Source organism: the organism of the source record quoted next, unplaced genomic scaffold (assembly GCF_019419815.1).
Source record: "Pyrus x bretschneideri cultivar Hongxiangsu unplaced genomic scaffold, Pyrus_bretschneideri_v1 Contig3, whole genome shotgun sequence".
Lineage (NCBI taxonomy): Eukaryota > Viridiplantae > Streptophyta > Magnoliopsida > Rosales > Rosaceae > Pyrus > Pyrus x bretschneideri.
Genome location: NW_025999612.1, coordinates 12,901,319 through 12,920,544, shown reverse-complemented (window position 1 = coordinate 12,920,544; position 19,226 = coordinate 12,901,319). Strand labels below are relative to the sequence as shown.

The following is a 19,226-nucleotide window of genomic DNA, read 5'->3' as shown; positions in this document are numbered from 1 at the left end:
GTTATGCAAATCTCAAGAACCATTTTGGCTAAAAACCTTATCTTTATAAAGGTTTAGTCGGCTCTTAGTTCTTAATCTACAAAGGTTTGGCCAAATAATTAGTGGAAAAAAATCCCAATAATTAATACTTAATTATCTTTAGAAAGGTTTGAACAAATAGTTATGAACTGCATTATTAGCAGCCAAGGTTTCAAACAAATTTCCACCTTTTCAAAAACTCAATTTGACATGTTCAGTGTCTCGACCCCTCCTCACCTACTCATCTAGCGTCACCAAAATATTTCTTTACTTAAATTTATTAGCATAAAGAACTTTTTCTTCAATTTTAGCATGTATATAAAGGGGTAGTTTGCAGGGAAGTTTTGGTAAAACTCAACTGGTGCATGCAGTATACGTTATACAGAAAGAGTGAGTCCTGAGCCCGCTCTCAGGTTTTAGTTATGGAGAGTTTGAGCCAGCATTATAGTGTATTAATGCTCATGCTAATCATACTTAACGGGGCTTTACCGTCTTGTTTCTCGCAAACAACACGACGCTTTGAGTTTAATGTAAGCTGGAGTCCGCTTTTATTTTAGTGAAGTAATTTTTGCACTCCCTTTTCTCCCATGCACTCATCTCTTTTTCTACCATTTGAACTGGGTGCAAAAGAAGAAAAATGAGAGTGAAAATCACCGTTCTATCTTCGGTAATGTGATTACCAAAAGAAAGTAGGAAATTGAAAGCTTGATTTATTTGCTTTTTGGTTCTTTTTTTTTTTTTCAGGTTGAGTGGAAGAATGTAACTCGTTTGTGCAGCACAAAGCCACTTCTAACAGTGAATGGAGAGTTTCCAGGGCCAACCATTGCTGTCTATGAAGGTGATCATGTTGAGATTAAGGTCACTAACCACGTTGCCGAAAACGCCACCATCCATTGGTGAGTTTATCTAAACTTAGATTAATCACACCGACTTTGATTCTGTTAAGATACTAATTTAGTTGTTGGTTTATTACTATGAGTGCAGGCATGGTGTGAAGCAACTAAGAACAGGATGGGCAGACGGCCCAGCTTATATCACACAATGTCCTATAAGAGGGGGCAATACCTACACATACAAGTTCACCGTCGAATACCAAAGAGGCACTCTCTGGTGGCATGCTCATTATGCCTGGCAACGAGCTACCGTTTATGGCGCCCTTGTCATCCATCCGCGCATGCCTTTTCCATTTTCCGCTCCAATTCAAGAAGAATTCCCCATCATTTTTGGTAATTATACGAAAAAAAGTACAGGAGGACTATTATTTTTTGTTCCATGTTTTCTAGAGAGTTCATAATTTCTGATCTTGAATTGCTCATGTGTTTTGCTATGTTGCAGGTGAATGGTGGAGTTCAGATGTAGGTAAAGTGGAAGCTGAAATGAAGACTGGAGCTGGACCTAATAGTTCAGATGCTTATACCATCAACGGGTTGCCAGGACCACTCTATCCTTGCTCCAACAAAGGTATATATCCAAAACTTAAGGGTACGTCTAGGATTGTTCCTGTAAAGGCTAAAAGTGGTTTCTCGAAAGCTTTCAAGTGTTTTTCCATGAAGCACTTTGATTTTTAATTAAAATTCGAACGTGTAGCTTTTATGTGCAGAAGTACTTCCTACATAATCAGTCTTGAGCGGCCTAATTTTCAACCAATTTTTTTCTTTTTTCTACAAAGAATTTACACGATCTTTGTTGTACTTATGCAGCAGATACCTTCATCAAAACTGTGGAACATGGAAAAACCTACTTGCTTAGAATTATCAATGCGGCACTCAACGATGAGCTTTTCTTTGCTGTGGTTAATCACACACTAACTGTCGTGGAGATTGATGCCGTGTACACCAAACCATTCACAACCTCAGCGATCATGGTAGGTCCTGGCCAAACCACCAACGTTTTGCTCACTGCAAATCAAGTCCCTGACTCCTCGGGTGCCTTTTTGATGGCGGCCTGGCCTTACCTCACCTCTGTTTTCCCTTTCGACAATTCCACCACAGCCGGTTTCTTGCGTTACAAGAACACAAAGGGTGACAGAATTAAGTATCCCCCGAAAGCGCCGAGTACTTTTGCACCGGAAAAATACAACCTCCCTAAAATGGAAGACACGAAGTTTGTCACTAAATTTAATTACAAGCTCAGAAGCCTAGCCTCACCCAAGTATCCGTGCAACGTGCCTAAAACCGTCGACAAGCATGTTGCAATAGTTATAAGCCTAAATCTCCAAGATTGTCCAGCCAACAAAACCTGCAAGGGTTATGCTGGCAAGAGATTTGCAGCTTCTATGAACAACCAGTCCTTCATTCGTCCAGCCTTGTCGATTTTAGAATCACATTACAAGAAGCTCAAAGGCGCCGAGTACTCCACCGATTTCCCAGAGAAGCCTTTGAAGCCGTTTGATTACACTGGTGTGGATCCAGTTTCGGAGAACGTGAACCCGAAATTTGGCACTAAGATTATGGAAGTGGAGCACGGAACAAACTTAGAAATTGTACTACAAGGTACAAGTTTTCTTAACACTGAGAACCATCCAATTCATGTGCATGGACACAACTTTTTTATTGTCGGTATGGGGTTTGGAAACTTCAATGCTACCAAGGATCCGGCAAAGTACAACCTCGTTGACCCTCCAGAGAGAAACACGGTGGCAGTTCCGACCGGAGGATGGGCGGCGATTCGATTCAAGGCCGACAATCCGGGAGTTTGGTTCATTCATTGTCACCTTGAAGAGCATACTTCTTGGGGTCTTGCCTCGGGGTTTATTGTGAAAAATGGTCCTAAACCGTCTCAGTGTGTGCTTCCCCCCCCTGATGATCTTCCGTCATGCTGAGTTTTTCTCATAGACGACTCGAATTAGTATTTGTTGTTAAACAATGGCTTTGAACTCTTCTTTTTTTATGAACATATATACCTGATATAATATATAGGCTTTGTACTTTTGAGTATCAAGGACCGCACTAGGGAGTTTTCTGTGTGATATAAGTATTTTCATCGGGAATGTATGAAAAGTAGTAAAACTACTTTTTTTTTTTTCTTTTGAAGCTCTCCATCCTTTCAATCTCGTCTTTTGGAGAACTTATTCTTTTGGAGTACTTATCCGGTATGGGAAATGACACACCCAATCCCCATGTTTAGTAAGCACCGAAGTTGAGATGTGTTGACCATCATTCAAACGGGTGACGTAACATGAAAAGTGTGAAGGCATAACTAAAGTTGACAGCTTATAACTAATTCATATGAACTAGAATTTTAGAGTTATCAGTTGTCGACTTTAGTTATACTCTCATGATTATTATGGTTAGTCACATACTTGGGTGATGGCGAGCACGCTTCAATTTAGATGCGTACTTGACATCTAGATTGTAGTGTGTTAGGACAAATTGTGAGATAGACATAGTCCTCCCATTCCGTCCTAGGCTGAGATTTCTATGTATATCTTATGTGAGGAGTAAGATAGGCAAGTTTTTATGTATTTCTTTTACTCTAAGAAAATATAAATAATAAGTACTGCCAAATGGTTACAAAAACTGAAATAATTACAAAACGATAAAGTGAAATTATTGTTAAATTGAATAGGACTATTGTTAAAGAAGGTTGGTGGACCAATCTGTCGAAACTACAATAGTAATTTCCATATTTCATAGACTTTCAACAACCTTTAATCCCTCTCTTTAAAAACACTTTTGTTTCAATGATGATAATAGCGATAATAATAGTAATTTAATTTCCAATAACAATATGAGAAATGCTAAGGAGACTCGTCCGACTCTTCATGACATTTCTATAACTTTATATTTTTTGTACAATATTTTATAAATTAATACGAAAATTAACATTAAATTGTGATGTTTAAGAGAATTTATGAAAAATCTCAATATGAAAAAAATCCTCTGAACATTTTTCTAACAATATATCATACAAGATCAAATTGGAACAAAAATAAAAAAGAAAAAGAGAAGGCTGGGAAGCATATTGCTTTCACAAACAAAAGTGAGAGCCACGCAGTTTTTTCTCTTTGGAACTACTGCCAGCTTTAGAGTGGAACGCGTGCAGCTAATACCAGAAAACAATATAAAAATTTGGCAAATGCTTTATGGAAATTTCACTAGGGTTGCTTGGAAATGCCACTCTGACATGTGAGATAAATGTAAACTAAGGTAAGAATGATAATTTTACGATTTTGTAAGAAGTGATGACTTACTAAAGATGACATGGTCAAATAATTCGATCGAAATTTTTCTCCATTAGAAAACATGAATGACAGTGAGGAGGTGTCGCTTGGAAAGCTTAAGTTTGACCGTGAGAGAAGTCTTTTATTCACTTTCTGCAAGGCAACATAAACTCTGCTTTGTGTGATGCCTTAGGTTGTGTTGAGATTCTTTTTGGATTTTTGTGTTTGGAACTTAAGAACTAAGAGATGGATTGTTGAAGAAAAAGAAAGAGGGATTTGAATTCTTAGGTTGTGTAAGGTGGTTAAGTGGAATGAGTAATAAGAACCATATAATTTAAAGTGAGTGGTCAAATTTTCCGAATCCATTGACTCTAGACACAGAAATTCAGAGAGAATCTCAATTCCCTTTGGTCACTTATAAGTTTATAAGTTTACAAGTCAAAATGGACATTAAACTAAGGACTAGGTGTTTTGGCAAAAGATAAGAGAATTGCCTAGGTGGCTTCGATGTTCTCACTTCTAAAAGACCAAAAAATCGTTACCTTCGTCTTTCCAATGTTGTAAATGTTGTCAATGCTAATAACAAATTGTTAGTGGCAACTCAGTTGATGAATTAGTTAAGGAGGAAAAGGAATAAAATATAAAGTTGCACACAAACATAGACAAAATCTCGTAAAAAATCCATGAATTTGCTAAATTGTTTACAATGGAGCTATTTAGCCTGAGTTATTTAAGTATGCGTGATTTGTTGGTGGATTTGGGAAACCCACACTCATATGGTTGCTTGACTTCCTGTAACGTTCTCTACATATTCTCACACAAGTGTAGTGTATGCGAGAGAATTTGTGATATTGTCGAGTATAAACACATGGTTACACGGTAAATTCTTTAAGTTTGTCAATGCAGAAGTTGCGGTATCCCCAAATGTATATACACGATTTCAAAGAAATACTTTGAGTCTATTAATTCAGAAATTTAAAAACTCGATTGTATAAACTTTTACAAAGCAAATTCTCCATATTCTATCTCAAGAGCATAATAAGAAGCATGGTTAGTGTAAAGTTTTTCGAAACAAACATGTATCCCACTGGAAATACCCTAATACACAGACATGTATGCCTTATGTGAAACAAACTTAACTTCCTTATGAATAATTTGTTCATGATACTATTACTAATCTCTACCAACTTTATCTACATTTTATAGAGACATATAGCACTTATATTGACAATACTAAAGGTTAGATCTACAAAAACATAACCACTATAAGGTGACTCAATGATTGAAAATGAATTTTAGGTATATATTTCATACAACATGTCTTGAATTCGATTCTTGATGCTAGTGAATCGCACGATGATGGTCAGTGAAATATTAAAATGCCTCTATAAGTCTTTATGGTCTCTAAAAAAAATGAACTATCGTAATGATATCACCAGCTGATCCCTTTTAATTAAAAATTAATAATAATAATAACGCAGAGCCAAAGATAGCAATCTAGTAAACAGCCAAACCATTCCCAACCCCACACCATTTTCTTTTCTTTCCTTTACTTTCATCTCCTCCAACACACCCACCACTACCTCCTTCCACTTTAATTTCTTCCAACCTCCTCCTCAAGTGCTCTGTTCAGTCTGTTGTTGATTGATTGTACCAAATTAATAAATAAAAAAAAAACCCAGAAACCAAAAGTACAAACAAACCCAAATGTCCTTCACCTTCTTCTTCCTTTACATTCTCTTGCCTGCCTTCCCGGGTCTACCCAACCCGGACCCGGCTCCCATCCAGTCATTCTACCCGGCCCGAAATCCATCCCCACCCGCTACAATCCCTGCATTCCCAGAACAATCCGACTTAGCCGGGTGCCCGCTGGACCTCCCCAATGAGCTCTTCCACGGCATAAAGTCTGCCTGCTCCGCCACCAAAGGTGACTCCTCTGACCACCTACAGCGAAGCAGGTGCTGCCCTGCGCTCGCGGCATGGCTTTACTCTGCCTACTCTGCCACCGCTCTGGGCAAAGTAGGCAGGGTGAGCCCAGCAGTGGCGGGTCAGCCTTATGATCTGCCACTGCTGCCAGACGACTCGGAAACTTGCGTTGAGGACTTGGGACAGGCGCTGAAAACAAGAGGAATTGATCTGATCAAGCCGAATGAAACCTGTGATGTTGTGTATTGCTATTGCGGGATAAGATTGCACCCCTTGAGCTGTCCCGAGGCGTTTTGGGAGAACGAAAGGGGGAAGCTTGTTGGGGGTGCGAAGGTGAAGAAGTTGGAGAGAGATTGCTTGAGCGGCGGCAGCAATGGGTTTCCGGGTCTTGGTGGCTGCTCCAAATGCTTGCACAGTCTCTACAATGTAAGTACATTTCTTTTGGAACTGTAAAGTTTCAGTCTTTGTTTGATTTACCGTAGCTGGTTGGCCTGCATTTTTTGTTTTTATTTCCAAAAAAATGAAGAAGAAGAATAATTGATTAGGGTTCCTTCTGGTTCTTCTCCCTAAAGCTCCATGATTGAGAATTGGGAAAGTGTTTTCTTCTTTATATTACCCTCTAGAAACAGTGCTAGACGCGCCATTACAGCGAGTGTAATACATGCAATCGATATGGAAAGAGAAGAATGTCTGGGTATCAAATTAAGCTCATTTAGTTCGATTTCAACTCAAACCATATCACGACTAACAGTCTCACATTTATATTAATATATGGTTATATTAAATTAAACGGATCTTAACATATACTTATTAACAACCCAATAAGTTGATTTTCCACCTCTAGGTTGTATTTACGTAACCATAGATTACTGTGTGACACATACAAAACTAGCGCATCAAAATAATTATAAAAAAATTCTACACATGTCAAATTGTAATTTATCAATAATATCGACATAATGAATCTATTTACTACAAGAATAGGGTTATTTGAGAGTGTTTCCTGACCTCTCTTTATTTATTAGGAAAACTAATGAAATTGATTTGAAAATTTTGAGTTTTAATTAAAAAGATAAAATAAATAAATAATATCAGGAATGACTTTTTAGAGTAAAATATCATTTTCGTTAAAAGTGAACAGAACATGAAGTGTTTCGTTAAAACTCTTTTATTTATTTCGGATTTTTCTTGGTTTGGATTGAGAATAGTTAGTTAGGTGCTTAATGTGTACCAGTATTTGTACGGTAGCATGAATTTGATTTTGATGTTGCACCTACCAGTTAGTAAATTGATTTTGTATCAGCTTAACAAGAAGAAAGCTTCCAATTCAAGCAAATTAGGGGACAGGACCACCAAAATGCACAACAAAGACTGTCAGTTGATGGGTCTCACTTGGCTCCTTGCCAAGAATCGGACGGCTTACATCCACACGGTGACATCCGTCTTCCGGGCTTTCATGGTAAGCGCCGATGGGTCTGATCCTCGGTCGTGCACGCTCAACAGCGATGGAATGCCTCTTGCCGTCGATTCTTCTCAAATTTCTGAGCAGTCCTCATCCAACATCCTTGCAGCTTCCGTCTTTTTCTACATTGTAATGTCACTTTCTTTGTTGTTTATGTTGCAGCTTACCCTATCCTCCATCCAAAACTAGCCAAGGGATTCACAAAATTTATGAACCATGGCGGATGGGATTTGTGTATTTTTTTTATTTTAAATGTACTATGTAATTGTTCTACATTTATGACATGCCCAATTGCCCCATGCATTGGATGCTTCATTCATTTATGGGCAACAAAGAGAAAAAGAGAGAAACTTATATAGGGCAATCATATTACGTGTTGTGTCAGAATGCTCCTAATCCTATCCTACTTGTGGAGAGAGACTACCCTGCACCCTTGGAATGCTATCACGGCGTTCGAACGCTGTGGCATCGATCCCAAAGGTTGTAGGCATGGGCGGATCCATTCATGGACCGAAGACCACCTGAAAGTCCGAAGAAGCGTATGCGAGGACTTTCAAGGATCACCGAACACTCTGGTGGTGCACACGGTGAAAGAGAGAAGACCACCATAATTGTGCAGAAGCTGGTAGTAGGTAAGTCATTCACTAAATTGCAAGAGATGTCGGCAATACGTTACCCGCACCGAAGATTTGATCGGCAACTATTGGGAGGAATTTTTGTCCAAAAACTAGTAAGCCATATGTGGGCCAAGGTTTAACATGTCCGAAAGGACTGCTGTTTTGTATTGAAGAGACAAATTATGGAGACTGCATGTAACTTGCTTGGTGGCATTATTTTGGTGACAGTTGTGTTCTTCACGAGATATTTGTGAAATGTCAACGTCGCCCAACGAGGGGGACTTTGTCTTCTAGGGTTTGCATAACGCTATAAGCATAAGGTAAGGAATTGAGCTGTGGAGCCTATGTGCATATAGTTTATAACCAGTGTTGTTTCTAAACTAACCAGGCCGAACTATTGTAACTCATAATTGATTCCATTACATTGCCTTAGTCTGATCCATTTGTATGGTGGGTTGGGCTTAAATGGGTTAGGCTCATATGCTTTGAATGCTCAGTCAAGCCATCGTACCCATTATGTCAAGACCTGTCTGTCAGCGAAGAAAGCATTTTTCACATAAACGATGTCAGAATCGCTTTTAATTTTAAGAAGTAAATTTAAATATTTATTATGGTTAAAGCTTTATTCAAACTTTTTCTTCATCAGCAATTGGTTGACGAAGGATTCAAATTTAAATAAAGTATTATTAAACTAAGCGCGAGTTAAGATTTGTTTTCCAAACTTTAAACTGAAATCAATCTCACATTCAGAGGTGAATCCCGGGATCACCCGGAGTTCGAAAAACATACTTGAGAAGGTTTTCCAAGGACCTTTCGAATGTTTTATACGAGTCCCTTTTGTATATATTAAGTTTTTGATGTAATACCTGCTAAGCATATCTTGAGGTTGAGTCAACAACACTCGACAAACTCTCTTGATATAACTCATCATATGTTTTTGGCATATGTTGATATTGTTGACATGTGTTCAACAGAGTTTGACTGATGACAACAAGCACATCAAGTATTCAACGAAATATCTCAACGAATAAACTGAAATTTATTTTGCGCACTCATGCTATATTTCTATTTAAAATATTTAAACCTTTAACACTTAAAACTCTGAAGAATCGAATTCTGGATACCACTGCTTAGGACTACAACTCTTCTGTAGCCCAGATTATTTCTTCAGTTTTTATTGGTTTTTTTATGAAAATGTGTAATAATTACTATGATATTTTCTCCAATTAGCTAAAGAAATAACTTTGAACTTTATTAGGCATGCACAGGCCGATCGGGAAATGTAGGCAGGAATAATTTAGTGGTCCTACTAGGCTACTCCTATAAAAGCTGAAAATGAAGTGATTATCCAGCAGTTGCCATGGAAAAGTATGTCGTCCAAGGCATATTTTCACTTAACAAGATTTGGCTGCTGAAGAATTAACAGTATCCCATGTTGATCATCAATTACAATTAAATACATGTTCAACCATGATTTGTGATCAGCAAAGAGTGCTGTTGATTCTTTCAGCAGCCAAGTTTTATCCATTTTCACCCGGGTGTGCTCAAATTAAACTGAATGCCCTTGTCGTTGTCCGACATGCTCCTATTGGGACTTTAGAATCTGTTGGGCACTGTTTGATAATAACTGGGGCCCCTTACTTTATCGTCGTAATTTCAGGCGGGTGAGAGCAGTGTGTCTGTCTTTTCATGTTGTGAGAAACGAAGTAATTTAGTATTGTGTTCAGTTCAAACAAATTTGATTAAGGTCTCTCTAGCTGGGCGAGGGCTATGGACAATGACGGATTCATGATTTTAGTGTAAAATATTTCATTTTCTTTTAAATTGAATAGTGCACAACGCGTAAAAAAATTCAAAATTTTTAGTTCTACATTTTGTTAAGCATTTAGTCTGCACGTCGTCCTTTGTTGAATATGTTACGTGCATGCCGATATATGTCAACATATGAAATGTTGTCGATATGTCTTGCAAAATTTTGTCATGTGACTTTGTGACCCCATGTTGAGTGGTGATGATGCATCTTGCAAGGGGATGTTGACGTATCCAGTCGAATGTTTTCGAAATATGTTGAATATGCAATTTCCTATCGAACACTTAGTGGACACAAAAAGAGTACTGTATCAAATATTTCAAAATGGTTCCTAAGGACCTTCACTAGCTTTTTCCTAACCTTAGGAGGGCATCAATACCACCCCCGGGTCATTTCAGTTCAGCAAGGCTATTCCTTTGAAACCGAACTAGTTTGAATAAATTACAGTAGTTTAAAATATCATCGAGCAAAAGAGAAACACATCGATTGCCTTGTTTGTTTCTTATTTTTTGTCAACCACAATTCATTTTCAAGTGATAAAACATAATCATTTGTACCATCTTTTTAGTAGAGGTAGGACCTGCTAAAATATGTGGGTCCCATCTCTATTAGAGACAGTGGCGGAACCAGGATTTTAAACTCGGGGGGTCCCAATTATAAAGGTAAAAAAAAATTATACACAAAAATAACATTGAAAATTTAAATATAATACATTTCATTCAAAAATCATATGCAAAACAATATTACAAATTATAAAATCATAACTCAAGCGTCCATTACGAGGTTTCATAAGTTATTAGGGAGTACCTAAGTTATTTTATCTAGTATGAACCACTAAATTTAAAACACCGGTCAAATAAAACTCTCCCGAAACTCCCACTATCTTTCTAACCAAATACACCGTTTTTCTCTTTTATTAGTTTCCAAACATCCACCTTTTCTCTCACTAAGAACAAAGCTACCATACCTCCACCAACCACCTCCGTCCCCATTCTCCCGAAGCCATGGCAGCTCCACCCCCAAATTTCACCAACCTATGATAGATCATATTAACCTTATGAAGGAAATTTCACCCATAAGAAAAATTACTAAGATGGTTGAAATAATTTGGGGAAATTTGGGCTTATGTACTGCCCTCGCCAGATGACAGAGAAAGGTTGGAGGAGAAGTGGGTGGGACCGACGGATGAGACCATGGCAGAAGCAAGGAGGATAGAGGCATGAATGGTCCCTATTTTCTTTCTTCTCCGTGCGGGGTCATCTTCTTCGAGAAGAAGACAGCCACTGGAACTTGCAACCTACAACCTGCACAGACCTCATGCTCGAGTACGAGGGGTCCCTAGAAAATTTATAGCAGAGATTTAGGATCGCCGATGGGTCATGGGACCTCCCAGGTCCCTATGTGGATCCGTCCTTGATTAGAGAGATGGTATAAATAGATGGTAAGAGTAACATTTTTGCTATCTTCTAAAGCCATCTCCATTGGAGACGACTATAGGGTTATAGGCCAAAATCAGCTCGAAATGCTCCAAAACTCAACTCCAATGGAGGGCTGAGTCTATAAAAAAGGGGACCCACCAGGCCAAGTTTAGCCCTTTGGCCATTCTTAGTTAGCCAAGTAGCCCATTTGAGGGGCTTTTGTTTTTTTTTTTTTTTGGGTTTTAGGCCGAATTTAAAAAATTTAAAATTTCTAATTGTTTTCCTATAAATACCTAGGCCATTTTTACACAATTTCTCATATCCATTTTATTTTTTTGTAGGCTCACATCCCTTTCATAAAACATCACTCCCTTACCTCTTCCAATAATCTAAATTTAAATTTTTTAATATTTTTCAAATGGCCACATCTTCAACCAAAAGATAAGAAATCCAGAAACTTATTCATTTAACGACAAGTGGCCCTTAAAATATGTTCAGAAACCATATTTTAATATGATAGTTTAATTCAATTAACCAATAAAATTAAAGAACAAACTTAAAATATTAAATCATTGAGGGGCTAAAAAATAGCCCGGTTGTAAATAGTATATAAATATAGTCTGACACTGTTTATTAGAAAATAATTTCTTGGAGAATTGTAATTTGGACGGAGGTTATACATAACCCCTTCGAATGGAGATGGCCTAAGACATAATTTCCGTAGATCTCTACATGTTTAGCAAAGCAAGTTAGGACTAATTTAGATGAATTTCATGTAATCATCCAATTATTTGTCAAAATAAAATGTACATGCAGAGAAAATTATTTTCAATAAAGAATCTTTTCTGGTCATTGCTGACGCAAATTTTTATTACCAATTCAACAACCCTTGAACAAAAAGACAATCCAGAGTGTACAGAAGACAAAACCACAACCAGAACCAGTAGGAGTCACAAAGAAGGCCGAGTTCCAGTGCAGTATGGCTCACATTCACAAATCTGCACCACATCTCAAAACGCATTGATTTTTCCTGTAGGCTCCACGAGGGTGCTTGTCCCGACCTGGATTCATGCTTATCTTGATGTTGCATGAACGATGAAGGGTCTGAAAGTCCTCATTGTTGGCTAATCCACGTGTATGGTGGTGGGGCCCATAACGGACGGAAGAGATTGAGCCATCTGAACGGTCAGGATGGTGTTTCAACCCTAGTGTGGTTGTATACGTGTTGCTCTCTGCTTTCCTTTGCTTTTTGATGGCCTATGCATGCACCATAGATTACACATACTCTAGAGAGGGCCCTCTAGAGCCCATGTCACTTTTACACTACTATATAAACCCTACTCCTCCTTCCCTCACCACCAAAAGCTTTTCTTGCTTTTGCTCATGCATTGTTTAGCTTTCCTTTTCTTCCTAGTTTTTGCTCCTAATTTCCTTCCTGATCTCATGGCTGCTTCCGTTGATCCTCTCGTCGTCGGCCGAGTGATCGGCGATGTCGTGGACATGTTCGTCCCCACCCTGAGCATGTCAGTCTACTTTGGTTCCAAGCATGTCACCAATGGCTGTGACATCAAACCTTCCATGGCCATCAACCCCCCAAAAATCACCTTCACTGGTCACCCTGGCGAGCTCTACACCTTGGTCCGCCCCTTTTCACTTCTGCACACCTAGATCAACTCGATCCTGTTGCATGCATGAGTTAAATTTACACATTTCACATTTTTTGTTTTGCATAAATATGTACACCTAATAAAATTGTTCATGCAGGTGATGACTGACCCTGATGCTCCGAGTCCGAGTGAGCCAAGCATGAGGGAGTGGGTCCATTGGTGATGATCAACTGCTTCTTCTTCTTGCATGAATTACGTTTTAATTTATTTACCTTAATTTTACAAATTTTGTTGTTAATAATCTTTCTTAATTGGACTCACAAAAATTAACTTCATGCACATTGTTTATGATTTCAGGATCGTGTCTGATATCCCTGGAGGAACAAACCCTCTCAGAGGTAATTTACAAACACCAAGAGAAAAAATCTTCCTAACTTTTTACCGTTCTCAAATCTTTAAGTTTTTGGTTGCAGCTTTTTGCATGCATGCAACACAAATATATATCTCTATATACACACACACACATATATATACGTATATATACACATATTTTCGAGCAGAAACTTTATTCCATTCTTCATTTTCGAGTAGAGAATCTCTGGCAAAACACTCGTTTCCAAGCTGAATCATTGACATGCATGCATTTCTCTGGCTTTGAATGTTTTGAGATTATTTCCGAAAAAATCATCAAAAATTTTCAGAGTTCCATCATATCAATTGATTCTCGAAAAACTATGAATGTTTTGCTTCTATACCTCTTAAGCATTTGTTACTAGCTAAATTTGATTTGGTACAACAATTTTTCAAAAACCACGTGTCGTGTATATTTTCTTTATAGTTCATAATATTTTTGCTATTTATACAAATTAAAAATAAAATAGTTTTAAAATTTCTACCTAAATGGTGTTTTTGTCCTTGCATAGATAGTAACACGTAGTTCATCCTTGAAACACCTTTGCTCCTAGTGACACGTATATGCCACTTGTCAAGGTTACCTTGTTGATGTGGTAACCTCTCCTCCTGTTGCATCCACGTGGCACAATGGTTTCGTTACTAAGCTCTCTAATTAATTTTGATATTTTTTTTAAATGAATAAAAAATAACAGGAAATAAGAGATTAATATGAGCTAACAAATTGACAATCAATAAATAAAATAACAAAATAATTATTGCAGGGAAAGAGATACTGCCGTACGTTGGTCCGAGGCCACCAGTGGGGATTCACCGCTACATTCTGGTGCTGTTTCAGCAGAAGGCTGCGGTGGGGTTGGTGGAGCAACCACCCTCTCGTGCCCATTTCAACACCCGCTTCTTTGCGGCGCAGCTCGACCTTGGACTGCCGGTTTCCACCGTCTACTTCAACTGCCAGAAAGAGCCAGCAAACAGGAGGCGCTGAGCGTTTCCATAGAGGGGATGGTGTGGTGGTGTTTCACCAAATAAGAATATAGAATTAGTGAATAAAAAATGGGAGTCTGGCTTTAATTAGAGTGTGTAATGAAAGCTAGCATTATTTATAATATGTAATGTGCAAGCATGTTAGTTATATGAAGCCATCGAAGCTAGGGTGGGTGTTTCTCCTGGGGTTGGGATTTTCGGTGCGTTTGGTATGTATGTGCAGAAACTGTCTCACTCTTAATTATAAGTCTGTTTCCTATTTCAATTGGCCTTTAATTTGAAGATTAAATGATGTTGTTGTGTTCATTGCTTCTAATTTAAGGTTAAGGAATGGGTAAACGGGGGATAATGACTTAAATTTCAATCCACTGGTAAGGATGGATATAACATATATTGTGGTTAGAAAGAACCTTCTTTGCATGTCGGAAGATTGTTTAAAAGAAATTTCAAATTACTATGGTCAGAAACAACTATCTGCACATGTCAAACGTTAGTTAGACGTAACGTTTATTGAGATAAGTAAGGTTAGCTAGACGTAACGTTTACTGAGATAAGTAAGGTCAGTTAGATGTAACGTTTATTAAGATAAAAAAAAAAACTTTCTATGCATGTCGAACGCTTGTTAAAATAAAATTCACACAATAATTAAGACAACATTAATATCGAGAAAGAAATTGTTATGCATGGTTGACGTCTGTCAATGAAGAAATTTCACAATTACTGTAGTCAGAAAGAACTATTTGTGCATGTCGAACTCTTGTCAAAATGAAATTTCACAGTAATTAAGGCGACATCACTATCGAGGAAGAAATTTTCATGCATGGCAGACGTTTGTCAATAAAGATATTTCACAGCGATCAGAAAGAACTTCCAATGCATGTCGAACGTTTGTCAAAAAAGAAATTTTATGTTACTGCGGTAAAAAAGAACTTTATGGGCATGTCTGATGAATGTTAAGAAAGAAATTTTAAGTACGATAATTACAGATGGAATCAATAGTGAAAGAAAGCTTTTCACGCATAATGAAACCCTACTGTGGAAGAACAGTTTTCACATACCGGAAGCATGTCAAGTATGAAAGTAATTTTCACCCTCGATAACTCTTATCAAGAAATAACAACTCCCCGAAAGAGACAGCGAACAGGAGGCCCTCAGCGTTTCCATTGAATGGTGTGGTGGTACTGTTTCACCAAGGATTGGAGTCTGGCCTTTACAGGGACTTTAAGTTGAGTGTGTTTTAGTGGACCTTGTATCTTTTATAATGTAATATGTATGCATGTTAATTATATATGAAGCAAGCAGATTAAGCTAGGGTGGGTGTTTCTCCATGGGGCTGGGATTTTCGGTGCTTTTGGTATGTATGTACACAAACTGTCTCACTCTAAATTACAAGTCTTTTTCCTATTTTAATTAGCCTTTAATTTGGAGAGTAAACAAACTAGTCATGTTTAGGGTTAATTTTCTTGCTCTAGTTTAAGGTTAAGAATAGAAAACAGGGCATAATGACTTAATTTCAATTTAATGATGAAGATGAACTTAATGTTTACTGTGATTAGAAATAACTTATTATGCATGTCAGACGCTTGTAAATAAAAAAATTTCACGTATATCGAACTTATATGAAAACAGAAGCTTCACGCATATTGAATGTTGGTCAAAAAAAGTATTTTTAATAGAACTATATACATACACTAAGGGGTAGAGGATTTGGTGAAAAAGAAAAAAATGTTTGTAATTTCAGTCTTATTTCTAAGTTTACAGGGAAAATTGAACCCAAGTGGGCCTTTGATTTGGGCTTAGTCATGATCTAATATTAAACTGCTTCAACTTGAACAAAGAGGGCTAGCCGCTGGCCCAAGACTCCTTGTCAAAGGCAACCCTGGTCCTTGACCTTCTAGGCTTCAGCTAGTGAATGGAGTGGGCAGTCTAGCTCGTCATCACTTTGCTTTTCGTGCGGAGTTTATGGCAGTTGCTATGAGCGCAGCAAGAAGCTGCTAAAACCCTGCACTTTCATGAGAGACAGAGAGAGTGAGAGAGATGACATACCAGCTGATGAGGTTAACGGTGCTGTACCACGAACCGAGGGAATGAGGAGGTTGATGTCCATACAAAGCCCTCGTCAAGCAAAACAGTCTTACTAATACCTCAACTTTGTTTCCAGGTTCACCTTGGTCTGCTTTCAGTTCTTAACTAGCTCAAATTATTTACTTTCTTGGGAATAATATGATTTATCACCAAAATTCATCTCTATTAATTGATTCATTACTTATAAGGACATACGTCTCTAAGAAATTCATTGTGCCCTCTCTTTTTTTAATAAAATTTACCATGCGCTCTCTTTCTTTTTTTTTCTTTTTTTTTGTTTTTTTTAAACTGAAAATGACTTGATTTCAATTTGATGTTAAGGATGGACATAACGTTTATTGTAGTTAGAAAGAACTTTCTTTGCATGTCAGATGACTGTTAAAAAGGAAAATTTCATATGTCGGACGATTGATAAAGAAGAAATTTCTCATTACTGTTGTTAGAAACAACTTTATGCACATGTTAAACGCCAGTTAGATGTAACGTTTATTGAGATAAGTAAGGTTAGTTAAATGTAACATTTACTGAGATAAGTAGGACCAGTTAGACGTAGGTAACAAATAACTTTCTATGCATGTCGGACACTTGTCGAAATAAAATTCTCACAGTAATTAAGATAGCATCAATATCGAGAAAGAAATTGGCATGCATGATTGACGCTTGTCAATGAAGAAATTTCACAATTACTGTAGTCAGAAAGAACTATCTGTGCATGTCGAACAGTTGTCAAAAACAAATTTCACAATAATTAAGGCGACATCACTATCGAGAAAGAAATTTTTGTGCATGACTGACACCTGTCAATGAAGAAATTTCACAATTACTGCTGTCAGAAATAACTATATGTGCATGTCGGACGCTTGTCAAAAAGAAATTTCACAAATAATTAAAGCGACATCACTATCAAGAACACAATTTTCGTGCATGATTGACGTCTGTCAAAAAAGAAATTTTACTTAACTGTGGTACAAAAGAACTTTATGAGCATGTCTGAAGACTGTCAAGAAAGAACTTTATGAGGATGTCTGAAGACTATCAAGAACGCAGTTTTTCACGCATAATGAAGTTCTATTGTGGAAGAATGTTTTACACATACAAGAAACTTGTCAAGTAATGAAATTAATTTTCACCCTTGTAACTCTTATCAAGAATTAACTCTACTCCCCGAAGCAGTCAGAGAACAGGAGGCCCTCAGCGTTTCCATTGAATGGTGTGGTGGTGTTTCACCAGGGATTGGAGTCTGGCCTTTACAGTGGCTATAATTTGAGTGTGTTTTTAGGGGATCTTGTATCATTTGTAATGTAATGCATGCATGTTAATTATATATGAAGCTAGCAAATTAAGCTAGGGTGGGTGATTCTCCATGGGGTTGGGATTTTGGCTGCTTTTTGTATTATGTGCAGAAAGTCTCACTCTAAATTTACAAGTCTTCTTCCTATTTTAATTGGCCTTTAATTTGGAGAGTAAACAAACTAGTTATGATTAGGGTTAATTTGAGTTTAATGGTAAAGATGAACGTAATGTTTAGTGTGATCAGAAGGAACTTATTGTGCATGTCAGACGCTTGTAAAGAAAGAAATTTCTCGTATATCGAACTGCGGTTAGAAAAAAAAAAAAAAGAAAAAAAAAAAGCTTCATGCATATCGAATGTTGGTAAATAAAATTATTTTTTGAATAGAACGATATATTACACAAAGAGATAGAGAATTTGGTGAAAAAAGATAAAAATATTTCTATTTTCAGTCTTATTTCTAAGTTTACAGGGAAAATTGAACCCGTGGGCCTTTGATTTGGGCTTTGTCATGATCTATATTCAACTGCTTCAACTTGAACAAAAAGGGCCCCGCCGCTTGCCGCTAGCCGAAGGCAGCCCTGGTCCTTGACTTTTGAGGCTTCAGCCAGTGAATGGAACAGGCAGTCTGGCTCGCCATCACTTTGCTTTCTGCGCTGAGTTTATGGCAGTTGCTATGAACGCAGCAAGAAACTGCTAAAATCCTGCACTTTCATATGAGAGAGAGAGAGAGAAAGAGAGAGATCGATATCGTACCAGCTGATGAGGTAAACGGTTTTGAGCGACGAAACGAGGGAATGATGAGGGTTGATGTCCATACACAGTCCTTGTCAATCAAACAGTTCTTACTAATACCTCAGCTTTGTTGCCGGTTTGACCTTGGTCCGCTTTCAGTTCTTAAGCAGCTCTAATTTTTACTTTCTTGGGATTAATATGATTATCATCAAAATTTCTCTCTATTGATTCATTATTTATAATGACATAATTACTATGGCTTTAAAAAATTCATGGTGCACTCTCTGTTTTACCGAAATTTACTATGCACGCTTTTTTTTTTTTTTTAACTGAAAAATTAAAGAACAATGAAATTACATATGTGATTACTATAAAGGAGTGAGAAAAAAAATTTATTCAACAAGATAATGTATATCTATAATTTGCAAATTAAGTAAGTTCCGAAGATAGTAAATCAAATATAATATGTGTGTGTGTATCTTTATTATTACAGTCTAGTAATAGTTTTCTTCATCTTCACTTGCAAGTAAGAGATTTTAAGTTTAACTTCGTAAATGACGAGTTCGACACTAATTTATTCTCAAATCCTTAGTGTAAATATATAAACTAATAAACTATCATACTATGAAGAATTTATTAATGTTAAAAGGAATGGAAGGAGATGATGATCAGAAGGGTTTCAATAGTTAATTAAAAGGTT

At 37.3% G+C, this 19,226-nt stretch overlaps 3 protein-coding genes and 1 long non-coding RNA gene across 4 annotated transcripts; 3 read left to right on the top strand and 1 right to left on the bottom strand.

Moving 5' to 3' along the window:
- Positions 1-371: 371 nt before the first annotated feature.
- Positions 372-2,917, top strand: LOC103946955 (laccase-1-like). Its single transcript, XM_048590007.1, has 5 exons — positions 372-548; positions 763-914; positions 1,003-1,244; positions 1,354-1,479; positions 1,719-2,917. The coding sequence occupies exons 1-5, from the start codon at positions 441-443 to the stop codon at positions 2,837-2,839; spliced, it is 1,749 nt and encodes a 582-aa protein (XP_048445964.1). The 5' UTR covers positions 372-440; the 3' UTR covers positions 2,840-2,917.
- A 2,763-nt stretch (positions 2,918-5,680) lies between these two features.
- Positions 5,681-7,887, top strand: LOC103946956 (uncharacterized GPI-anchored protein At4g28100). The gene is made up of 2 exons (XM_009357786.3): positions 5,681-6,532; positions 7,410-7,887. Exons 1-2 carry the CDS (start codon positions 5,888-5,890, stop codon positions 7,755-7,757), a joined length of 993 nt encoding a protein of 330 aa, XP_009356061.2. The 5' UTR covers positions 5,681-5,887; the 3' UTR covers positions 7,758-7,887.
- Positions 7,888-12,788: 4,901 nt separating this feature from the next.
- Positions 12,789-14,721, top strand: LOC103939459 (protein MOTHER of FT and TFL1-like). The gene is made up of 4 exons (XM_048589977.1): positions 12,789-13,051; positions 13,178-13,239; positions 13,378-13,418; positions 14,196-14,721. The coding sequence occupies exons 1-4, from the start codon at positions 12,797-12,799 to the stop codon at positions 14,414-14,416; spliced, it is 579 nt and encodes a 192-aa protein (XP_048445934.1). The 5' UTR covers positions 12,789-12,796; the 3' UTR covers positions 14,417-14,721.
- Positions 14,722-18,141: 3,420 nt separating this feature from the next.
- On the bottom strand, positions 18,142-19,005 carry LOC125479806. Its single transcript, XR_007260299.1, has 2 exons — positions 18,548-19,005; positions 18,142-18,442 (listed from the first exon to the last, which is right to left on the bottom strand). It is a non-coding gene; the product is annotated as an uncharacterized LOC125479806 (long non-coding RNA).
- Between the last annotated feature and the right edge of the window lie 221 nt (positions 19,006-19,226).

Coding starts and splice junctions, on each gene's coding strand:
- LOC103946955 (XM_048590007.1), top strand. CDS start 441: ATGGAGAGTTTGAGCCAGCATTATAGTGTATTAATGCTCATGCTAATC. Junction 915..1,002: donor GAAAACGCCACCATCCATTG/GTGAGTTTATCT, acceptor CTATGAGTGCAG/GCATGGTGTGAAGCAACTAA. Junction 1,480..1,718: donor CTATCCTTGCTCCAACAAAG/GTATATATCCAA, acceptor GTACTTATGCAG/CAGATACCTTCATCAAAACT.
- LOC103946956 (XM_009357786.3), top strand. CDS start 5,888: ATGTCCTTCACCTTCTTCTTCCTTTACATTCTCTTGCCTGCCTTCCCG. Junction 6,533..7,409: donor GCTTGCACAGTCTCTACAAT/GTAAGTACATTT, acceptor ATTTTGTATCAG/CTTAACAAGAAGAAAGCTTC.
- LOC103939459 (XM_048589977.1), top strand. CDS start 12,797: ATGCATTGTTTAGCTTTCCTTTTCTTCCTAGTTTTTGCTCCTAATTTC. Junction 13,052..13,177: donor CTGGCGAGCTCTACACCTTG/GTCCGCCCCTTT, acceptor TTGTTCATGCAG/GTGATGACTGACCCTGATGC. Junction 13,240..13,377: donor ATGAGGGAGTGGGTCCATTG/GTGATGATCAAC, acceptor TTATGATTTCAG/GATCGTGTCTGATATCCCTG.